The 25715-nt window shown below is 37.0% G+C and overlaps 1 protein-coding gene across 1 annotated transcript; it reads left to right on the top strand.

The window, feature by feature from the left end:
- Positions 1-1147: 1147 nt before the first annotated feature.
- LOC122362765 (zinc finger B-box domain-containing protein 1-like) lies at positions 1148-25715 on the top strand. Its single transcript, XM_043264323.1, is given in 15 exon segments — positions 1148-1184; positions 1820-1936; positions 2209-2322; positions 7394-7475; positions 7690-7741; positions 8763-8875; positions 11848-11943; positions 15966-16073; positions 16075-16154; positions 17426-17586; positions 19418-19529; positions 22752-22855; positions 24724-24842; positions 24998-25059; positions 25313-25715. Coding segments are annotated over 14 exon segments (1668 nt in total). The 5' UTR covers positions 1148-1184; positions 1820-1874.

Here is a 25715-nt window from a genome sequence, read left to right as displayed (position 1 = left end):
AGTATGAATACATCTGAAAGTAATGTGTTTGAATTTGATGAAAGAAAATAAATGTATAACACTGTAATGTCTGACACAAAACTCTCGTGAAAACAAAACAGTAGACTAATTTTTGTAGACTAATTGAGACATACGGTGCTGACGCTTTAATGAGGGTTCTTATGACTGCAATCAAAACATCCACATGAAATTTGATTTTAGTGCTGAAATGATTTTAATTAGGGAAATCAAGCTGTCCATAATTACAGGAGCAACAGAGGTCTCTCTCCTCCGTGTCAGAAAGCCACAGGACGCTTGATGTACGTCAGGACTTCATTAGCACAGACATGAGTTGCCAAACACAAAGAAAACAGTACAACTTTGCCATTTTCCCTCACGAAACTTTTAAACAACCCCTCACAGGCTAAAGTTTAAACTCTTCGGACAGTAATTTCGCCGTCATAGCCTTGTCTCTGAGGGGTTGGTTCATACATTAGATTATAATGTGACCCTGGACCACAAAACCAGTCTTAAGTAGCATGTAGCAATAGCCAAAAATACACTGAATGGGTAAAAATGATCTCTTATTTTTCTTTCATGCCAAAAATCATTAGGATATTAATTAAAGATCATGTTTTATGAGGATATTTTGTAAATTTCCTACTATAAGCATATCAAAACATAACGTTTAATTAGTACTTCATATTTATATTTGCACTTCATATTTATTGTTATTCTGTGTTCTTGCACTGATTTTGTCCTTGCACTAGTTTGCAAATTGGATTTTGCACTCTGCTTCCTTGCTTTTTGCACTATTCTGCACTTTATGTGGCGCTAAGTATGAGTTTTTTTGTATTTGACACTTGACACACTTAAGTAATATGCTTTGCTAAGAATCTTATTTGCACCAATGTAAAAGTATTAGTTTTTTTGCACCCTCAGATTCCAGATTTTATTGACAAATATTAGCAAACCATAAACTAATGGGAAGCTTATTTATTCAGCTTTTACATGATGAATAAATAAGCCGCCGAGTCTGTTGTTCTTCGTCATAGACTGGAACAACTTTTGTTGTCGAAATAAATCAGGTCGCTGCACGAGCACGTGCGCATGCCCGCTACTGTCAAACTATCGCGAGACAACGTTGCTATAACGACAGACGTACACAGTTTCCACGAGCGGTAGTTCAGGAGACCGGTGTTGATGTAAGTGCTTTAAAAAACCTGTGACATTTTGAGAAAGCATGCTTGATAAAGGATATTTTAGCTCAGGAAAATAAAAACAATTTGTTCCTTTTAACAGCCCTCGCCTTCGTTTCTTATAACTATTCTAACGCAACGCCTAAATGTGCAGGAAGCAGGATTAATGAGAATGTTTTTGACAGGTCTCTCTCTTTTATCTGCCTTTTCTTTCAGCTTAGTGCATAAATAGTGAGGCATTCTGATAATACCATGTTTTTAGATACTGTATAATGATTGTGCCGTCGTATTATTTGAAGTATCTTGTAAATACAATGGGATTTTATGTCCAATGTGTGTAATAACAAAATGGCACTACTATGGTGGTAACCTTGTAAGTAAATTGTAGTATTATGTAAATACCATGGTATATACTTATATATATATTATATATATATATATATATATATATATATATATATATATATATATATATATATATAATCAATCAGTACCATTCTCTTATAATATATCTGCACCATGTCTGTTCTGTAAAAACTTTGCTGTCGTTATTCGTTTCATTGGCCTCTTTGCAGGTTAATTCAGTGAAATTTGTCCTATTGTGTGCTGTGCGTTTCTCACTCAGAACTCTATTTTCTCAGGACACTTCAGTGGAAATTACACTCTGTGAAGCTTACAGTCTGATCAGAGAGCACCATGAATTTAAACAACTTTGTGGTACTTCCCAGCAAGCCCAAGTCAATGAAGTTAAATGTCAGGTTTGAACAGTCTGTTCCCATGAGTTTCTTTTCACGCTTCAGATTTTTCACATTATTAGCACGTTACGCGCGTTTGCAAATGGTGGTGAGCCAAATGTTTAAAAAAGCCTATTCATTTCGGCAGACTGACACAATTTTATGTATTCAGTTGGATGGATGTTACAAGCAGAGTGGCACTAATGAAACAGAAAAAAGCCAGAGTCACATTGGTTTGTACAAGTAAATATATAGCATGTAAAAAGTGTGTGTTCATGTGTATTTTTCCCCCCCAGGAATCTCCGGGAACTGCGTATGGAAACAGTGCAGCTGGATCAACATGCCAAGGAGATGGAGAGCAGACTGGAGGAGCTCAGACAGCGTATGAACCGGGAGAAAGAGGAGAGGGAGTGAGTAAAATAGGGAAGGGAGGGACAGCTTGTTGAATTAATGAATGAGTGAGTAGATGAATAAATTAACGAGCCGAACAATGACTGTGACAGAGAGCGTTGAGATAAAAGAGGAAATGTAAACAATGAAACGCCAATGAATAAAACGAAAAACGTAGGAGGAGATAGCAAGTGAAGGAAAGAGAATGAGAGACTGTGAGGGTAGGTGTGGAGGCAAAGACAGAAGAACCTCAACAAATAATTCATCCAGAATTAATATTCTGTTCGTGGTTTTTCACCCTTCCAAAACCTCTATGCAACCTGCATTTTTTTCTTGAGTATTTCCCCATACTGTGACAGTTTACAGTGGCTATGGCTGTCAAACTCCAAACAACATCAACAACAACAACAACAACAACAAAATCTCCATAAAGTGATCCATATCACACATATCACAGTCCTCAAATGCCATACATTTACATTAATTTATTTGTTAGACTCTTCTCCAAAGTGATTAACATTGCATTGTAGGCCCTCCTTTAAAAAGTTATTTTAAAGTCATTTTATATCTACTTTTAAATATGTACTTGATCGGTAAAGATCACATTGAATCTGCTATTGTCATTTCCTGTTTGGATCACTTGTAAAAACTTTCATATGACTTTGTAAATATACATTAATCTGACTTGACATTCGTCATAAAAATGCCAATGCCAATCAAACCCAATGCATATGTGCTTTCTCAAGGGTTTGGGTCACCTAAGTGCAATGCCTTGCAGAAAGACACTGACATATAGTTAAAGGTCACCAAAGACAACCTAAAGTTCTCAAAGAGACCATCTGCATTAAGACTCCTACACATCCATGCAGTTCTGTTCTGTTTTTCTTAGAATTTCGCTTTTGTCTGATGAAAACGTGTGGCTTAGTTTAAAGGATTTTAGTTAGTTTAAACTATTCAAATTTCCCAAAACTGACCGACCTTCAGGCCAGATGTAGATATAGCTGAGTTAGTTTCTTCATGGAAATGGGTTTGAAGAAATGTAGCATTCCATCACTGCTCACAATGGGATATGAAGCGTCTGATAAAAACATCACAATAATCCACATGCAATTAACATGGCTCCAGCTATTAACATCCTGTAAAAAGATGCATGTTTTAGAAACAGATTCACTCTCGCTTTATCCATGATATTCTTTTTTCAGGTAAATAAATTAATCTAATCTAAATCAGGTGAGAAATATGCACAGATCAAGCTGTAGTGGATTATAAACTTGTATTTTGGCCAGGAGCAGTGTTTTAAAGTTAAAATGCTTTAATGATGGATTTATTTCTTATTGTCGGCACCCATTCACTGCAGAGTCTATGGTGAGCAAGTAATGCATAATTTCTCCAAATCTGTTAAAGAAACAACCCAACAAATTGGATGCTCTGAGGGAGTACATTTTTATCAAACTGCTATTTTTGGGTGAATAATTCTTTTAAGACCAGTATCTGATACGGTTACATTTAAAAGTTTGCTTGAACAATAGCTGGTAAACGTACCCTTTGACACTTAGTATATGTATATGCAGCCAAGGTAGAGAGGAAACGGTAATGGAGTGACAGAGGTGCCGTTAGCTTTAAAATCTGATCGTCACATGGAGTATGCAGCTCGTGCAGGTAATCTCGGGTGATGGTTTGACTTCAGAGCGATCTGGTGTGATGGAATCAGCATAGCCATCGAGTGGAAGGAAATTGAGTCATCTCGGCTCCAGCAGCTCCGCTCTCACCGCACCGCCATGCTTGTCTTCCCATTTCTCCCAAACAAATTAAGATTAAGTGGGACCCTATGCCAAAACGAGGAAGGCAGGAAATTAGTTTTCTGTCAAAATAAAAGAATAGGAAAAAATAACATCAGTAGTTATTAATTTGATGTCTCTCTCTCTCTTTCTCTTCTCGGCCCGGCCCCTTTCCTTCAGCTCTTCATTAATAACACTAAAATGTGACCTGTGTAGGTCCACCTCATGAATTTATAGTGGCGGCCGTTTTAGGCTTACATATAAGCTCATAACTCAACAGGGGAGGGAAACACTGCGGTAATGGGGTAGATGCAGCGAATACATCATATTCCCATATATACTTCCGAACAAATGCAAACATATACATGCAGTCGGTCGGGGTGAATTATGTCGAAATAGCATGAAGAATGAATTTATCCATAATTTAACATATTTGTCCCTGGAAAGCGGATATATCAGCGAGGCAGAAAGCCAATCGGAGACAATAGCATGAAGCTATTCCTGTGATTTCTTCATGGGGATGGACGGCACCGATTGCACCTGTATCAATAACATAAGGCAGCTCTTTTGCGATAATCAGATGAGTGAATGCGGGGAGAATGCAGCTCTAGACAAGATGTCTGCTAGATCTGGGCCGCGTACCGGAACTGTCATATTAAGGGATGTAAGCGGTACCATATCTAAATTACGATTGCCTCCATACGGACGTTTTTAAATAAAACTGTTTTAGATTAGCTCTTATCGTCGACCATTAATCAAAGCAGAACTTCTGTGCTGGGTGCTGTGCAGGGAATGGTTGATGTTATCTTCCTCCATGCTCAACCTGCTTGCCGCTTATTGTAGCGAAGGCAGAGGACTAAAGGGCCACAGGTGAATTCATAAGAGTAGATGAGAGCCGATGGGCTCTGGCCTTGTGCTCGGTGGGTGAATAAACTGTACTCACAAAGTGGAGCTCTTGTAGGAACTTAGTTTCTTTTAATACTTTGTTATTGCTTGTCCCTACATAGCTGGGCATCATACACCGCAGTTTAAAAGTTTGGGGTCAATAACATTTGTTTTTGAGAAATGTAAACGTTTGTAATGCATTATTGTTTTTTTCCCCCATTATTATTCATTAGATTATTAAATGTAATGTTTATTCAGTAGGATGCAATAAATTGGCAGTAAAGACTTTTATAATGTTAGAAAAGATTCTGAATAAACATTATTATAATATATATCACAATTCAGACTTCTTTTCATAATCTCATACAACGTGAGAAAAAAAGTCAGAATTCTAAGAAGTTATTTTACATTTTACGACTTTTTTTGGTGAATTATGCAAACGTCACAAATCTGTTGTTTTTTGGGGGGAAAAAAGATCATCGCAAATTGGAATCTCACAGTTATGACTTATAATTTTCCCAAGTTTTTTATTGAGGAGACTTGTGGTATTTATCGTTCTGAAGTCTGGTTTAACAGCAGGTTAGTAGTGTAACCTCTCACCTGTCCCACTGCTGCCACACGATGAACTCGAGCAGCAGAAGAGGCTGATGTCTGTGACCCTGACAGGAGATAAGTGTTTGTCTTGTTGGTTGGCACTCAGTGTGCGCACGATGGTAATCCGCCAGTTGTTAGCACAACTGCCACGTTGCCTGCGCGTTTCCCCATAATGCTGACAGGCAGGCTTGAGCGTGGTTAATCCCCATCCCAAACGCCCGTCTCCATCAGACTGATAAAGGCCAGCACATAAACAGCCCTTAATGAGAGTGGACAGCATGCAGAGGAAGTGTCCTCTCTCCCTGCTGGCCCCTTCCAAAGTCTCTGACTTTCTCTCGCTTTTATAATATGAGATTTTAGTGGAGCTGCTGAGCTGTGTATTTTTAGTTTGATCTATTCATGACTTTTCCTATTGCTTATACTTATGGTTAGATATTTAAACAAATTCCCTAACCCTAAGTATTAAAATATTACTTTTCTGAGTGATTAGATTTATTATTTCGGTCGGCCAGTAGATAACATTCTGTTAAATATAAATGTGTATGTTTTGGATTTATTTTTCTTATTTAAAGAAAATGTTTATATATCTGATTTAAAAAAAATAATAATATAAATAAATATATATATATATATATATATATATATATATATATATATATATATATATATATATATATATATATATATATATAATCAACAACAATGGATTAAAGATTTCTGAGAATCATGTGACATTGAAGACTAGAGTAACAATGCTGAAAATTCTATTTTAATAAATATTCAATGGATAAACAATTATTTTAAATTCTAATAATATTGTGTATATTTAATCAAATAAATGCAGCTTTCGTAAGCACAAATAACTTTAAATACATTAATAACTACAAACTTTGAACATCTGAACAAAATAATAAATCATTTTGCTATTGCGCTCTAATTCTAGAATAATTTTCCATTTTAAGTGCGTGGCTTAAATGTCTAGATACTTTGGGGCCTCTTTATAATTTTGCAGTGATCTACTCTAGCATTTAAATAACTTTCACTGTCATGCCCCACAGCAAGACACTTAACCTTAAGATGCTTTCAAACGGGCTGTCTAATTAGTATACGATAAGTTGCTTTGACAAATTAATAAATTAGTAATTAGTAAAAACTGAAATACGAGTGCGTACCCTGCTTCCTCTGAACATGCGAACCCGTTTTTATATGATGCGAGCCGAAGCATTTCAGCGGTACAGACACATTACCTGTCACCAGCTACACACTCCTCTGGGGTTTTGGTACGAAAACTGTTTCACGATTTATTTATTTGTTTTTAGAATTTTTCAGGCGGCCATCCAAACGGTTTTACTACCGACATAAGAGAAAGAGACATTTTAAGAGCACGGTTACCTCTTTACTTCTTGCGAAATTATATCGTTCAGGCAGACACACATAACATGCATTTTCATCCTTTGAACACACTCGGGCTTGCGGCTCTAGGCCAACGTGACAGCCCACTCTAAACAAACGGCTTCCCCCGCAATCACGCCGTGAATTATTTAGACTGTTGATTTGATGTGGCAACCAAAACAACAAATCAGAAAACAAATGAAGTCGACCGCCGTCTGTGTATCTGTATGAATTATGTAGGGCAAAAGCTTTCATGTGATGTTTGCGTTTGTATTTAAATATCTGATATGTGCTTAATTAATTGTAAGTTAACCGTAACGTACGCACTAGATATACTTGGGGTGGTTTTGTTAAGTAATGGTACGTTCTCCAAGTGATTCGCATTGACACTGGTTGCAGTTTCGTGCTGAACTGAGCAACTTTCTGTGATGTTTTCGTGCAGGAAGACGGGAGCTTCTCTTTGGCGTTCAGCACAGCCCGGGATTCAGAGTGTCAGGTTGAACAAGGAGAACGCTCCTCACAGAGTAAGACTTTTCTCACCAGGCATCATCGTTTCGTGCTGATACACAAATAAAGTCTATCTGTTTAAAATGTCCTGTCTCAATCAGGCCGACTTCTCCTTCGTTCATGACAGGGATGGTTCAAAACCTTGGACGCACTTTCTAGAATTAAATGCACGAGTGGTTCACCGGTGGTTTTGGTGATAATGTGGTGTTTGAAATATGTTGTTTCGGGCAGCTCTCTCCGGGCAAGATGAAGATTAGAGTGCTGAAGGATGAGCCTGTGCCAGGTGGGTGGACTGGAATCTGAGATGTGTTTTGGCTAGCTTGTTTTGAAGTTCTTTTTTCCTCAAGTTTAACACTAGTATAGTAAAGTCTTAGCTTTATAACCACTCTTTTTCTGTTAGAATTTTACAATGGTGCAAGTCAAAAGTGTCTTTAACTCTGTTCCAAACTCTAGTACGCTAACTATCTTTTTCTTGATTTAAAACTCGTTAGATAGCATAATTGAGGCATCACATGTACACTTTTTTCTACTACAACAAGATGAATATACTTGAGTTGAGAAGCAACACACTGAGTAAGATTTGTTTTCAGTGAACATTCATTTAATTATTATTATAATAATATTTTCTTACTTTAATTACTTAAGATTTTACCCCATTGGCAAATTGTTCTCGTTTTAAACAGAAATTAGTATAGATTTGAAAAGAAAAAAAACTATTTGCTAATGTGGTAAGACTGAATTTAAAATTAATTCTTTAAAACCAAGAGAGAAATAACATTTTTGCAAGGTGAAAAAGGTACTACAGGTGAAATGTCAGTTATAAATTATAAATTTATTCAGCACTGCAAAGTTTTGATAAAAAATGGCTCCATCTAATTAAAAAACTATTTTACCAAAGATTTGTTTTATATGAACATTCACGCAAGGTTTATTGTTCCCGTTTTATACTGCACATAATAAATACGTAGCAAAGGATCCTGTGTTCCCAGAATTAAACTATTGAACAGTATGCTCCAGTATTAAGTCATTATCTTCTAATTCACGGTATGGACCAGCTCTGTTGGAATCTACTGTGACTGTTAGTTAAGTCTCACAGGTTGAATACTATTTGTGTGATGCACATGATAAACAGTTAAATGACTCACTGCCAATGGAGAACATACCTAATCAGTCAAATGGCATGAATCTCTCAAAAGGTACGAGTTGATGATGAGGTAACTCAATAAATTGCGGAACAGAAATCATGTGTAGAGTTCTGAATTGTGTGTGTGTGTGTGTGTGTGTGTGTGTTTGTGTAATTGCAGCAGTACAGAAGCAGGTAATAGTGGAACCAGCCACCAAGGTACAGAGCACTAACAAGAAGCTCAACCTGAGGGGAAAAGTCTGTGGACAGTGTGAAGTTCAGCCGGCCGGACTGGTGAGTTTTCATCCATTCTGTTATGTGAACAGAACTATTCTTAACTCCAAACTGTCCATCCCTTTTATTCATCATGGGTCGTGGCTCAGGTATACACCATCACTAAAAATTTTGAGGTTGGTATGATTTTTCAGTGTTCGAAACTCTATTACTCATCAAGGTTGCATTTATTTGATAAAAAAAAAAACAGTAAAAGCAGTCAAATTTAGTCAATTATAGCTATTTAACAAAACAGTGTTGCTAATTGTATTCATTTTAATATTAAATATAGTCCTGTAAATCAAAGCTGAATTTTTCAAATTCTTCACTTCAGAAATCACTCAAGAGACATTTCTTCGTATTATGTTAAAAACAGTTGTGCTGCTTAATATTTTTGTGGAAACCGTGAACCAATTTTGAAAAGGACGTTCAGTAGGATAGCAGTTCTGTCAACTCAAAGAAGATTTTAGCATGCTAATGGATGTGACAGTGTTAATGTCACTTATCTTGGCGGAAGAGATCTGCCACGCTGCTGCTGCTAAATTGCTGCTGGTTATTATTGTAGTTGCAGATTATTGTTGCTGCTGCAAGCAAGCACAGGAACCTGCTGATACGGTGCTGTGATTATTTAAGACATACTGCTGCTGCACAAATAGCATATAAAATAACCCATAGCAGATCTACACAGGTGGAACTGGGGAGGGTGGAGGGCTTCAGGAGCAACTTTGAAAGCGTGCTGCAAAATGCTTAAGTAAATGCTAATTAGCCATTTAAATGTTAACATAAACCAACTAGCTTGTGCCAAGTTGTTTAAACTGTGAATATCATCAGATGTGTTAAGAACCCATCAGTCTGCGCCATCTGGAGTTGCATTAAACTGTCGCTTTTTTGATCAACTTATGCATCCTTGGTGAAGAAAAACATGAATTGCTTTCCAAAAACATGTTACTGATAACTTTTAAACAATTTCTTTATGTGTTTCTGGGAAAGCTAGTCAGAGTTTTTGCAGAAGTTGAGGGTGGTTCAACTTTAAAAGACATGTAGCGGTTTTCTTTGTGTATTTCTGTACATACAACCATTCATACAGATCTTTCTGTACAAGACTGCCATGCCACTTCATTTATTACTTTTTTTTATGAGTTATTATTATATCGTTACCATGAACTTCCTATAAACCCATCTCAAGTCAGACTAAGCTGCAGTGTGAACCAGACTTCACACGATAGTCAAACTCTGGCTCTTCAAGACTAAAGTGCATGACACAAGGGTTTGTTATCCTCCATCAGTTCGAATAAAAGAGCTCCCTTAGCTCCTGATGGTAAGATTTGAGCCATGACTGGCAGCAGGAGATTGAGCCGCTGCTAAATACAGTGCTGCAAATATATTCCTACTCATCCGACAGCAAAGAAGACATGAACTGCAGATTCTGTAGTCCGGAAGCCCTCTTGAAAATCAGTTTGGGAAGAATGCCGCTGCTGTAATTTATTTCAGCTGTGTCGTGCTGAAATGAGACCTTTTTTTATGTGGCCATTAAAGGAGCCGGTAATGGGCACAGCTGTAGATTCACAGAGCAGCACTGTATTTACCCTTTTCTTTATTCACCGTGAGTGTGTGTGTGTGTGTGCGTGTTTGTGTGGCCGTATTAAAGGGGACCCTGTCACCCCTGGGAGATTTGGGACTTTCATGCGCTGCGCGAGAGTGTGTGTGTGTGACAGAGAGGGGACTCGAGTGCTTTGAGACAGATAGTCTCGAGGGGATATGTACCTGTGGAATTTGCACATCTGCATTTGGCTGTCAAAGGCAGCAAGTGTGTTAAAGTGAATGTTCGGTGTGTGTGTGTGTACGTCTCAATGTATTTATGGATGTGTAGAGCCAAGGCTTCCTAAGGGTTTCCACGGTGCTCACTCACACAACCCTAGAGGAAGCCACGGGAGCTAAAGTTGAGCTGAAAGCTGTTGTTTTGTTCAGGATAGAATGTACTGTACTGTTTACTGCAAAATGCCTAGTATACACTGGATACTGCCTGCCTACTTATTTTTTAATAGTGTGTGAAATATACAGTACTTTCAGACAGTGTGCCTTTTAAATCAGATGCATATTGTACACGGAAATGCTGATAACTCCAGTTTCTTGTGTCTGAATGGCAAAACAACTTAGTTGAACTTCGCTTCACTTAGTTGAAAGTGAACTAGAAACTAGACATCAACAAGCTGCCATTTTTTTGCATTTAAGTTTTTCGTCTAATGTTTACATTTTATTTTATTTCAGTTTTTAAAGTTGAATTATTTAATTTTATTTGTAGTTAACAATAACAACACTGACTATAGCATTCGGCATTGTTGTTGTTTAATGTTTAATTTTGTGGAAAATAACTAGTCAGATAAGGAAAAAGGAAGCTTCTGGTTCATTTGTCATGCTGGTAAAAAAAAAAAAAAAGGTAGAGCAGTATTGCATGCATCCGCATTTTGCCATATGTCAGAGGCTAAACGGATATTCAATGAAAACATACAACTACCGTGCAAAAATGTTCATATAGACTGCCGAAATATTATTCCAAACCTATCCAAAGTCTGTTCTTAGAAATACAAACTCTTCAAGCATCATGCATCTCTCAAGCTGAAGTGCTGCATCATCATACAGAGGAGACCGAATTAATCAGGACAGCAGCCTGGATTCATTTACAAGTGGCTCTTCAGCTGCGGATTTGATAGGCCTTCCTTTAAATTCCTGTGCTGCTATGCCGTCTGTCTTTCTACCCGTCTGTCCATCAAACGGCCTCTCCTATCGCCCTCCGCACTCATTTACAATCGGTAACAAAATAATGAGCTCCCTTAAGATACGTGCAACTCCCTTCTCTCCATTTTAATATGTATCGGTGTTGAGCAAAAAGTGCAAGATATTTAAATATATATTGCTGATATTAAAGTTTTTGGGGTGAATGTGCCTTGCTGTATGCATGCTGAGTTTATTTAATTGTTTTTGATCTGTTTCAGATGTGTGCGGAATGCGGAGAGGATTATTGTGTTGGCTGCTTTGTCAGGTTCCACCAGAAGGGGGCACTGAAGCGCCATCGTACGGTTCCTGTACAGGTGAGGAGGTGTTCTGACAACCTCTGTCCGTCCCACACGCACACACACACACACACACACCTACACACGCCCGCAGCAGTGCCAGGCACAAACCTCCAGATTCAGTCTTCCTCATCCATGCCGTTTCTGAGAAACGCAGAGCGCTGGTCACCATTAGTGGACAATCTGCTCACTCTAACCCAGCTCTGATTACACACACCTGTTCCCAGGTTAGAGAGCAGACACACAAACAGTGTTCACACACACACACACAATCGCTCCCGTCAGCTGGAGTTTGTTTTAGAGACTTGAGTGGCCCCGTGGTGAGGTGTTTGATTGAAGCCTTTATCAGACAGTCAATACATCCGTCATCGCACCGAACCGGACCAGCGGTGCCTGAGGAGGGGGTTCTGTAGGGACCAATACAGCCCTGTTGGCAGTCTTTGCAGTCACGTTGCCTGCTGAATAATCTCTGTGATATTTGGGATTTTGGTCCGTAATAAAAATCTGTAATATTTCACTATATACATATATATCGTCCGATCCCTCTTCTCAAATAGCCGCATGGTTTGAGGGTTCATGTTCGTTCTGAACGGGTTATTTCTTTTTAAGGGATTTCCCATTAAAGCAATACATGCTTGGCTTAGCCAAAACTACAAATAAGCAGCATTATATTTTTTGGTTTTCTTCATTTCTCTTTGTTCTCATCACATTAACTGTGTGTATTTAAAAATAAGTGTGCTCATTAAATTACCTGATTTTACTCTTATAGTATCAAACTAAAGTCACTTAATTGGTAATGAAATGAAAGTTGACACTAATTACTTTATCTTCTGTGTACCTAACTATGTACAACCGCAATTAGTACATTTCTTCTAAGAAAAGAAAACGATATACAGTACCGGTCAAAAGTTTGGAATAATTCCGATTTTTTTGTGTTATGCTCATCAAAGCTGCATTTAGAGTGAAAATTTATATTTTGTAACATTAAATGTCTTTACCATCCCTTGTTTTTACCTACTCTGAACTTTTCAAATCAACATATTAGAATGATTTCTGTAAGACTGAAGACTGGAGAAATTATGCTGATCACAGAAATAAATAATATTTTAAAATAAATGGCAATAAAAACCTTTTTTATGCATTCTAACTCATTCATTCTGTTTTTACTGTATTTTTGGCCGAATAAATGCAGCCTTGGTGAGCAAAAGAGATGTATTCCAAAAACGTATTACAAAACTAACTATTGTGGGTTTCTGATATTAAACTGTGCATTCATATAGTAAGATGCATTTTAATCGTTTAAGGGACATTTTAACCTAACCCTCAGGGTCATTCAGACAACTGGGAGAAATCAGCTCATTATGTTGTCCATTGCATGCTAAGCGCTAACCCCAGGGTGTGCAGGGAACATACCTCTCCACGACCCCTCGACCGAAAGCCCTCCACATAGGCATACAAATATGTTTAGGCATCATCATGTGTGTGTCAGTGCTGATCGTAGTGTTTGAGGTGCTCCAATTATTGCATCCTACAGGTATACTACAGGTATATTCTTCTGAGAACATGACCTTGGGTGACCCGCATAAACCTTTCACGTCTGTCCTCGTGTTTACATCTCATCATGCAGCATTAGGCAGCACATGTGCACCACCAAACGTCCTTCTGCCCCGTGTGACGCTCACCCTGCGCTGCTGTGTGCAGAAAGCCTTTAAAGTAGATACGCAAACACAAGCAAACAAGTCCAGATGGAGGAGAATCAGGAGAAGCCATAGGCTCTATTCATAAACCCAGTGAGCTCCCTTACTTTCTAAAAGTATAGTTTCCAAAAAAAAGAAGATTCTGTCATTGTTTACTCACTACTTAATTTCCAGTGATATCATCCACAGATACTGTTTAAACCGAACTGAGCTGATTCAGTGATGAACTGCCTAGACCTGAAAATTGAGTGTTTACTATTGTCCTACTATTGTGTTTACTGTGTTTACTTTATTGTGCATTATTGGCACACGATTTTCCTATTTAATGCTGTAAAGCTGCTTTGACACAATCTGTATTGTTAAAAGCGCTATTTGAATCAAGGTGGCTTGACTTGACTACTCACCAAGGTATTTCAAACCTGTTTCTTTCTTATGTTGAAAGATATTTTGAAAAATGTTGGTGACTAAAAACTTCCTCCAAACAGTGTTTTTTTTCCCTTCTATGGAAGTCAGTGGCTACCAACAACTGTTTGATTGCCAACTTTCCTCAAAAATCTTATTTTTTGTGTTTAACAGAAGAAAGAAATTCATGTTTGAAACAAAATGAGGGTGAGACAATGAAAAACATTTTTTTGGGGGTGAACTGTGCCCTTAATGTCTTAAATTAGCATTATATATTTTTTTAAATAATACCTTTATTTATTCATTTCTTATTATTAGTTTTAGTGATTTTAGTACTTCAGATTGTTGGTTGAAGGTTTTTGTTGAATTAATTTTTTTCAGCTCTATTTTAGATGACTTCTAGCATACACATCTGTCATCTAAGCATCTAAACCTAAATTAAACTGAAAAAAACTGAAGTACTAACTTATTCAGAATATTGAGCATCAGATGCATCTTACGACTGATTGCAGTACAATTTGGTTTTGGTTAATCAAACACCATAGTAAACTAATAAGAACAGATGCATACCAACATTTAACCAATTTTGCTTTCAGTCTTAACAGAAAAATGGCTTGTTGCTACAAGTGATTTTTTTTTATTTATTTTTTTTATAGTTTTTGAATCCATCTACTCATTGATAGCTTGATTATGACACCGTAAAACACTGTTGCGGTCTTCTTGAAGGGAGTGCGCCGTCTTGGCAAGCAACTGAGAATTGTATTTCACTACGCTTGGCTCTGATGCAGCTTTATACATCCTAATCCTGTTTAATTTGCTTCCATGGTGGAAAGAGGGAACAAATATTAATATTTTTTGTTCTTTACAATCTTGGTTTGTCCTCGTCTGTCTTTTATAAAAAAGCATTTCCCCATTTGCTTTCGATTCATTCTCTTTTATCTCTGTTTTCCGATGCACACATTTCTTCTCCTTTAATAGTTTTTTATTGCTGTCTATTGCCTGCAAATCGATATTCAGAGATAAACTAATTCATTTGCTAATGTTTACTGTAGTTTGGATGCATAATAAAAATGTATTTACTAGGCAGTCAAGGTCTTATCTGGTGAGGTAAGAGAGTGTCATTCAGCAGCCTGACCACCATCATGGCCACCAACAATGTTATCTTAACAACATAATGTCATAAAGAGGAATAAGTCGACTGGCTGGGGTTGTTTGGGTAAATTATGTGATTTAATCAAGCTTTTCTTCAGGGCTGTTATTCATTTGCACATTTTATGCAGAGATTTGATAATATTTGCAGTAATCAGTAATAAAAAAAGCCGTTACCTGATGTGAATTTTATAAAATTAAATAAACCTCGCTACATATAAGTACTGGGTTTTTCTGGACTATTTTGTAGTATGACGTATGTCATGGTTTTCAAATTGCACTATCATGTTTTAATATTGTAAATAAAGCAGACATTATTGAGTTTTAGTAATTTTGTTGCATTTTTATATAAAAAAAAAAAAAAAAATATATATATATATATATATATATATATATATATAATTATTTTTAATGATATTTGAGTTTTAGTTTCAGTTAAAAATAAAAATGTGCTTAAAATAGTATAACTTTTTTCCTTAAAGCATATTTTATTTCAAATAGCATTTTTTTAAAGGTTTTAATTTCAGCGTTTTAATCCTGCTAGATTATAGATTGTCTTGGTCAATGCACTGACAAGATGAAATTTTCTTTGGAACCAACAGCGTGCCGCAGATGCTGTCCGTAAAGCTTGTTTTGAACACAGGACATCCGTTTAATGATTTGGATGAATGCTTTACCTATAAAGAGTGTGCATTCATTCGGTTGCATCAGTACATTAGCTGAATCATTAACAGGATGCGTTTGTGCACTTTGAATTAAAGGTCTGATTGAAATCTATGCTTTGTCCTCCAGGCAGAGCTCCAGACCCCTGTCAGCACTCGGGATGTGTTGGGCTGCCTCCAGCGGCAGGTAAGCGGCGAGGAGAATCAACATACACGAGGTGCATCCCGCAAATCCGCCAGATGAAAGTGAAGCCACAGAGAGAAGATCAGCTCCCAGGAGCCTTCAGCCCATGTCTGATAACCAAATGCAGCACACGCAGGTGAGTCGCTGATTATTTTTATGAGATCAGGTTGAAAGTCTTAGTTGTGTCAAGCGGTAGGCCTTTTTTGCACTTCAATGTTCACAGACTTTTTTGCACACTTCACAGGTTTTCCTTATTTAATAAATTAAGAATGCAGTGCAAACATGATTGTGTATTATGTGCGATAAAGAGCTTTAGAAGACATTATGAGTATGAGTTTAGTGTTTTTGACAGAAGTTTAGTTTGGTGACTAAATTTGATCAAAAATTGAGCAAAATAATGACATAATAAACCTTACTTGATGCATTTGTATACAACGCTTTATAAAGGAATTAATGCTGTAGTACATTATACAGTATTCATAAATAATTGTAATGAAAGTACATTACTTTTCTATGTAATAATGAATGGATAGATGAGGTAATACAATGCATTATGAGGTGCATTACAAGGCGTAATTCATACATTCTTAGATGATGCACTTTATATGAAGATTTTAAGTAAAGTCTTAGCATATAGTAAAACAAAAATAATTTTAAATAAAAGTTTTTATATATATATATAAGTGTCTGTGTGTGTGTGTGCTGCAAAGCTGAATTTTTTGAATAATTACTCCAGGCTTCAGTGTCACATGATCCTCCAGAATTAATTATAATAATTATAATACTTTTAAATTTAAAGCCCATATAGGCTGATTCTGATATCAGTCCCTTTTCACCACTGTTACTTAACAATGTTGTGCTGGAAAACCATAATACATTTTTTTCAGGATTCTTATTATGATTTTTTAAAAGAACAGTATTATTTTTAAATATAAATCTTTGCAACATTCTAAACATCTGTTTACACTTTTGATCAATTTAATGTGTCCTTGATGAATAAAAGTATTGCATTCTTTCAGGAAAAAAACTCCCTCGAAGCTATTAAGTGCCTGTAACAAAATGAAAAGCAAAAGATATGCGACTGACTGATGAACAATGTATTTTATCATTCTTGTACTTCCACAGAGAATGCTGGGAAATGTAGTTTTATTCCACACATCTATCACCTCATAAACCTTCTAAATAAACATTTCAAGCCAGCGTCAACTTTGATTGATATCTCACAGCCAGCAGCCCGTCTCTTTCTTATACTGTTTCTAGGTAGATTCAGATTTATTCGTCGAAAGATTTGAACACGAAACTGCTCGCAACTTTCTGTAGAGTGTAGAAACTTGGCCGTGTGCTCCATTTAATTTCATCTCCTCCTTTCACTCTCTCTGTCACTCTCATTGTGTTCTCCGTGTCTCGCCTCAGGTGTTGTTCGTGAATGACGTTGTTGACGTGGAGGATGAGGAGGCTGCTGAGGAAGAGGACAGCTCTCTGCTGAGAGGAGGCTTTGATGAAGAGGAGTCAGCCAGGTCCTTCCAGGAGGCTCTGAAAGAGTGGAGAGAGAGAGGACAGAGACCAGGTAACACACACACACACGTACGCATCGGAGTGTGTGTGTGGATGTGCTACACTCAAACCGCGGTAATAAAGTGACATGCTGTCAGGTTCGTGTGAGTTGCCACGTATATTCTCTGGCAGGCTGTCAGAACACACACAAACAGTCTCTCATAAAGCACACTCATGTGTGGCATTGACTGAAATAACACACCAGGAGTGTGACAGGGCCGCTGATTGGTTGCCAGGTAACTACATATATGCATGACAAACATGTGCTCGTTGACGCCTTGCGTGTGTGTGTTTTCAGGCGCTGCATGCGGTTTGCAGAAATGCCTCCGTGATTTGACAACATATGACTCAATGAGTTTGAGAAACCGCTCTCAGAAACTTGAATGATGATGCCAGGTCACAAGATGTTCAATCTGTTTGGGATATTAGTCAAGAGCAGCGGGATATTTGTTTGCTAAATCAGAGCAGACTTGAAGTATCCATGCACTTGACTTCAGGATCTCCTTTAAGAGAATCACTGTACTCTATTTAACATCAAAAACTAGCCCAGTGCATACAGTTAATTCTAAATTTAGTGCACTTTATGCGGTGATAAATGTCACAGCTTCACCACATGAGGGAAACTTGCAATTAATTAAAGGCAGATTCACAACAAAGCGCCGGTGAGTAATTTAATATCCTAGTTTACTTTAAAGCAAATGCATAGATTTTTTTTTATTATACATTACATATAGTATTGCTACAACTGCATACAATTATGATCAGAAACAAATTAGTAAAAAAATGTTACCTATAAAATTTGTAATTTTTATTTCACTGGGATTTGCAATAAAGTGACCTGAGTGTCTCTGCAGCATGAGCAATTTATTTGCATTATGACGTACATCTCACATCCAGTGCAGACAGGATGAAATTTTTTATTTATTATTCATTCATTAATTCATTCTTTCATCCTCGATTTTGTGTATATATATATATATATATATATATATATATATATATATATATATATATATATATATATAAACTTTAAAACAAATGAACCTATTGTATCTATTTTATCATTTATCTTTATCATTTGCACAAACTTGTGCCAGAATGCTTACCTATGCATCTCACACACACACACACACACACACACACACACACACACACACACACACACACACACATTTAAATGTGCCAAATGTACAAATTCATATAAAGTACTTCATATTCAGTCATTACTTATTTACATAGTTATACGTCATTCTACATATTATATTATATTATATACTGCGGCTTCAATAAGAATAGCATGCCGGCTTTCCGTTCCAAACATATCTTTAATGTATTGTTGGGGTTTAAAGCTGAATAGGACAACTGTTCTTACAACAAAATGGTCAGATCACACTGCAGCAAACTAAAGTTAGTCCTTATCATGTGTCAGAGTCCTTGTGTTCCTCTGTCTCTCTCTCACTTCCCTTTCTGTACTTGGCTAGCAGGAGTCTCGCCCGCTGCAGTGCTGCTTGGCTTGTGCTCACTGTGATAATGACTGCTGTGTTAAGGGGGTTTCAAATGCACTGAAGTCTAACCGCCCTTTATATTCTCACAATACAGCAAAATAACTCTCAAAACAAAGACAGAATTATGTCTATAGTACTGCTCGAATTCTGCACCAGACAGCTTATTTCCCTCATTCAGTCTCACGAGTCTGTGTTTAATATAAATTCTTTAGTGGTTTGCTTGAAGCTAACAAGAAACCGGGTTATCGGTGTCTGATCGACCGCATACATACTGTAGGTAAATTATCCTGTTCTGTACACACCGTTTAGACTGAAGACTTGGTTTCTCTTTCTCTCTAGTGTCTGTGATGGAAACACAAACAGAGAAAGGATCCCAGCAGCTGCTTCATGTGGAGTTCAAGGAGGACACTTTGAGCTACATGGAGAAACTCCTCCTAAAAAAACACCGCAGGTTAGCGCTTGACAACCTCACACTTTATAACTGAACATTGAATAGGAGCATTACAAGCTTCATTTACCTTCCCAGTCCCCAATTAAGGTCCATTTAAGATCAATTAATGACTTATGGCATCTAATTACAGAGTCTCACCTTTAAGTTGTGCCACCGCAGAGTCACTTGGATTTATTGAGCTAATCAGCCCCAAAGCAGTCTCGCGGTAGTGCTTTAACTTTGTGAAATCTGTTTTTAAACAAACACTCAGGTGCTCAAACCTAGTGGGCTGCCTAGTTAGGACTATTTTAAGGCATCATATGCACACTTCTAACATGAAGCTTGTTTCAAATTGTATGCAGCAACTTTAGGGTGATCATTAGAGCCATTTTCCCGGACGTGTCCTGGCCAAGATTTCTATATTGCCTAAAATATCTAGGTTTTGGTTTTGGCAGAACGATTGGTGTTTGACATCGGTTCATTATGTTTTCTAAAATGCTTTTGAGGTGCTTTGAATCGAAGCAATACAGAAATCCTGGAAGGACGTGTCCTGCAAAGAGTGCAACAGATGGGTTCCAGAAGTAAAAACTCCATTTATTTTCTTCATAAGGAAAATTGATTTTTAATGTTAACTTATAAATCTTTAAAGACAGGTTGTTAATCAATGATATATGCTTTAATTGAAGCCATCTGTGTTTTACATAATCATGTTTAAGAGTGGAATGTGTGGTAAAACTACATATTACTCATGATGATGATGCTGTACAGAAAATTCCTTAAGACACTAAAGTACTTGTATAAATGTATGCACATTTTGCAATAAATTTAAGATATATTGTTTCTTTAATATGATCAACAACTTAAAATGAATAGTTTTATATATCACCATTGTGAATTTTAATTCTATTATGGCATTCACAATGTTTCATGGGATTATAGCTGTTGTACCTTCTTTGTCCAGTTTTCAAATACTTTTTTTGCTTCAATCAAAGTTTGCATTGTTGCGATTCACCTTGTAACTGATTGTTTTGGTTCACGACTAATAACACTTTAATGAAGACATTTTTAAATCCCTGTGGGAGAAATTTATTTTAAGATATACCTGTATTGCACTCTTCTAGAGAAAGCAATCATAGAAAGCACTGCGATGTGATTATCCAAAATTGACGAAGCGAGAGAAACGTGATTGAAGATGTTTAAATTATGCAAACATAAAATGAGATATAAATATTAGATGATAAATCCAAATTTGATGTTAAAATAATACAATTACTAAAACTTAAATTTAAAAATGAACGAATTAAAACTAAGAAATAAACAGCAAATGCACAAAAATGAAATATGAAAATGGAAATATTGAAAATAAAAGCTGAAGCATTAATAAAGACTGTAGTAGTAATCAATCAATCAATCAATCAATCATTTTTATTTATGTAGCGCTTTTAACAACACAGGTTGCATCAAAGCACTGTACAGTATAATGACAGGGATGTAACAAAAATAACACTACATGCAGTACTTTCTACATCAGTCATAAGAAGGTTCTGTTTGAAGAAAGACACCTATGTAGGCAGCACACTAAGTTTTGAAACAGAGCCATTGAAACGGTTGTTCTGCCCCCCAAAAGATTGTGATGCTCGCCTACGAAATGAGAAAGCCTGACAAAAGCAAGCAAAACACACAAACACAGTATCTGTAAACCCTCCTATAAGCGCTTTGAACCGAATCTCGGGCTTCTTCAGCGTTATGGTATCTGTGGCAGCGGTTGTATTTAGGTCGGCTATTCAAGAAGGGTCTAATTGTGAATCCATCAAATTGCCTTCTTTTGAGGCCGGGTGTGTGAAGAATCACGGAACAGGAAGCTGGATTTTTCCGGCATGTGCATGTGTGTGTTTGGGCTCTGTAGGAGAAGGGCAGACGCGTGGCCCAGGGCTGCAGCTCACACTCTGGAGGAATGGAGTGTGTGATAGGGGTGTCTAATCCCTTCATACGCTCACAAACAACACACACACACACACACACACAATGAGGAAAGCAGGTTGTCCTGCTGAGGCAGCAAGAGTTGGCTTCAGGAAGAGAGAGACCAGAGCACAACGAATAAAAGAGAAAGAGACTTGTGTTCAGTAGAAGACAGAGGGTTGATGGCTTTTCTGCTAATGCGTTTGTATGGTAAATCACCAGGAAAAGGTTTAAAGGACTAAACCCGTGGGTCAGGGAAATCTGGCTGAGCTGAGATTTGCTCAAAAGGGAAGTCTGGCTCATCAACTTCCTTCAGCCGCTTTCATTTGTTATTGGACTGAAATAATGTCGCTTTCCTTGTATGCACTGAGAGAGAATAGCACGCTCTGTTGAAACAGCATTTACGTTTCACTTTTTAATGTGACATAAGTTTGGGGTCAGTAAAATATTTTTCAAGAAACTTTTATTAAGCAGGGATGCGTTAAAGCAAATACAGTAAACACATATATAATGTCAGAAACGATTTCTGTTTCAGTGGTCAATGTAGTTTTTTTATAAAAACATGATTTTTCATAAACATATTAGGCAGAACAACTGTTTAACATGTCTGAATGATTATAAGTTTCTTAGCTAAACATTAGTCTCAATTACATTTTAAAATGCAATAAAATATTTTCTTTAAAAATATTCCTTTTACTATTATCACAATTATATATGCTGCAAGAACGTTGTTTTTTGTTATAAATGTTTAAGTATTCATATATAAACACACTATTGCAAACAGGTTTTCCTTGCTTTCAGCATAAACCTCAAAAACTTACACAAGAAAAATATTAAGTACGTTTGTACATAATTGTCTCATTCATAAATCATGGTATGTCACTCAGCTATTCTTAATGACAGCATATCGCTAAAAATATTTGGAGAACCAAAAATAAAGATTTTTATTAACACTATTAATGACTGTACTACTGATTTAGGTAGTCCACTAACTTGCCGCTTGTTTTTGTAGTGGGGCAGGATCTGATTTCATACTTCAGGAATCGATTAGAAAATAGCTGAAAAGAAGTGAAACACGTCAGGCTATTACATTATTGTTTAATGTTATTTTTTCCTACAGGGGGAAATATTTTTCAGAGGAGGATAAAGCTATTACTAAAGTGCTGTGCTGTGCTAAAATGTTGTTTATTTATAGTTGCACCGTTGAGTAAAGGGAGCCTGATTAATTATCCTCAAATTTCTGAGTGTGATTTACTGGGAACAGCGTTATTTTCTCTCCCTCAGAGGACAAATTGAAGAATTTCAGCCCCGGTCTGTCGTCCAACACCGTCCAGAGCCACTCACACCTCCACCCACAGAGATAGATGAACTGAGCCGAAAAGTGACAGGTGCGACCCGTTTCATCACACGCATAACATATGCAATTAGACCGTAAACTGATAATAGACATTCACGTAACACAATTTAAAACATAAAATTCCAATTAACCATATTTTTTTTCTTACAGTTATGTAGTCGTATACAGTTGTGGTCTGAATTATTGCACCCTTTGTAAATAAAAGGTCTAGAAAATTTAAATATGAACAGGAGTGTACTTCAGCGATATTAGATTTATACGTGTTTATTACTAATAACTTTTTAATAATTGTATTGCTTAAAGAAAGGTTAGATTTCTACAGATTTTTGAATAAAAGATCGCAAGGATAAACAATGCAAATGTATTTTCCATAGCCTCCTTTGTTCATATTTCTCTCCAGTTTTGCAAGCATTTAAAGGGATAGTTCAACCAAAAAAAAAAAAATTTGTGTCATCACCTCACTCAAATCAAGTTGCTCCAAACCTGTATTGGATTCTTTCTTTTGTTGAACACACACACACACACACACACACACACACTGACAGATGATTCTAGCTGTAGACTTCCAATGCACTGAAAAAGTCAAAGGCTATCATCATCAGTGTGTAAATGTGAACTATCCCTCAAAATAGGACTCATGGTGCAAAACATGTTTGTTGAAACTTGTCATATCGCACCTGTTTTGGTCAAAGGATGATAAGGAATAGTGAGTGACCTGTCGTGTACATGCTGCGATTCACAGAGACCTGTACAAGTGCACTCTCTCCAAAAAGTTGGAGAAATGAGCTGTAAGAGTCACTGCAGAGGGCAGCTTTCCTCTCTCAGCCGGCAGCTCGGATCCATCACTGCGTCCCTGAAGGGTAATCACAGAGCTCTTATTACACTGGAGGGAGGGCGATGGTCTGACAGAGCACTCCGACAGCTGATTGAGAGAAGTTTCTAGGTGCTGCTGGGAGGCCGGTTGATCACAGCTGTCAAAGAACTGACCACCTTTAGCTTTTCCCAAACAGCACCATGATGAGCGAGGTCTCTCTTCATCGGCACCAGCCCGAGCTTGTTGCTTCTTTTCTAAAGCCCGTCTCCATGGTGCTCACACCGAAACACTTTTCAGTCACTTTTTCCAACGCAAAGCCGTCTTTCTGATGGTTTGTCTGATTTGGATTCATTTTCTTGTCTTGATTCATCCTGCGTTTCAAAACATGAAACAACATTCACAAAGCATTTCACTTTAGTGTGACATTTTTTTGACTGTAAACACTGTAAAAATGATATGATCCTCAAGTAATGGCAATTTATGTTTTTACATTAACTCATTAACTCTTTAAAACAAGCATTTGTTTTGATTGTCCACCACCAGAAAAAAATAATTATATTATTACATTATCAGAAAAAAAAGGTGAAAAATGTATTTTATTCCACCATTCAAAAAGTCTGCATTTATTTGATCAAAAATATAATAAAAACAGTACCACTTTGCAATAAAGTTCATTAATTAGCATTAGTTAGCAACATTAGCTAACAGGAACTAAGAATAAACAATATTTTATTATTTGTTTTTTACTAAATAAATGTAAAAAACATTCAAACAAAAAAAGGAAAATGATGTCTCTACTGTTGTTAAAATTATTAAAATCTTACTGATACCAAATCTTTCAACAGTAGTGCATTTTGAAATATTCTGAAAACATTTTAATATTCATGACAGAATTATGTACAGAAGGGGTATTTATTCAGAAAATAAATAAGCAAAAAATTTCACTGGACATGGACTGAAATATAAATCTAGTGATCTGTCACTCTGTATTATGAATAAATACATTCATACTGGTCATTGAGCTGATTTAATTTCAGTGTTTAACTCTAAACATAAATCTGCTTTACTGCATCTCTGATTTGCAGCGGAGCGGATGGAGTTGCATAAATACTTTGCCTCTCTCTTCTCGATCGCTCCCGCTGAGGATGCCGGGAAAGCGGACAGCCCTGCAGAATCCTGTTTAAGCATCGCAGAGTTAGATGAGGTAATTCTGAACCCCACCACCCTAGTTTCAGTAATGGACTGCTGGGCGATAGCCAGCGAATGACTCCTCAGTGATGTTTCCTTACACTTATCATTCTGTCTTCTCCAATTTTTTCTGTCATTTTTTGATTTGTCACTTTTGTCAAATTTTTCCAGATGGTTGAAGATCCCACAATCTACAGATCCTCTGGAGTCAAGCAGGGAAATGAGAGCAAAATGTAAGGAGGAAAAGATCAAGGAGAAAAACCAAGACTTTTGAAAGGAAGCAACAAAGAAGTTCACAGTAGGAGTGTTGTCTTCAAACAACAATATAATTGAAGTAGCTGTGTTTTTCAACTCAGAACTGACACAAATATAGTGTCAGCTTGACATTTACATTTATATCAGCCACAACTAGACTTAAAATAAGACTTCTAACTGTGGGAGCAAGTTGTTAGATGTTAAATATGCATGTCTGTTTTCTTCCTTAAGGTTTGCAGCTGTTGGAAAGGAAGGAGATTTAGGATATTCGGTTTTGCCTTCTATACCGCTCTTCTCAGAGGTGACCAAAGGATCCGTGAGTGAATGTGATTCTGAAGTAAATATCACATCTTCTCCTGAGATGTGGCCGCTGTCTCAAGAGCCTGAACAATCTTCGTCATCATTGCCAAGATCAGAAAGCTTTTTCCACTTGAGACGAGGCTTCGGAGATCACAGCACCTGTCGACTACCTCAGAATCCTCTCTGTCAAATTCACGAACAGGAGGCCAGAAAGTGGAACTCTGTGACTCTCCAAAACCAAGCCCATGGACAAGATCTTCTGCAGCACGGGAGCAGGAGCAATCCTCAGAGCTTCTGCCAACATCATCTCCTTCACTTCCAAAAACCAAATTAA

This window comes from Puntigrus tetrazona, chromosome 18 (assembly GCF_018831695.1).
Source record: "Puntigrus tetrazona isolate hp1 chromosome 18, ASM1883169v1, whole genome shotgun sequence".
Lineage (NCBI taxonomy): Eukaryota > Metazoa > Chordata > Actinopteri > Cypriniformes > Cyprinidae > Puntigrus > Puntigrus tetrazona.
This window is presented reverse-complemented; position numbering and strand designations above follow the sequence as displayed.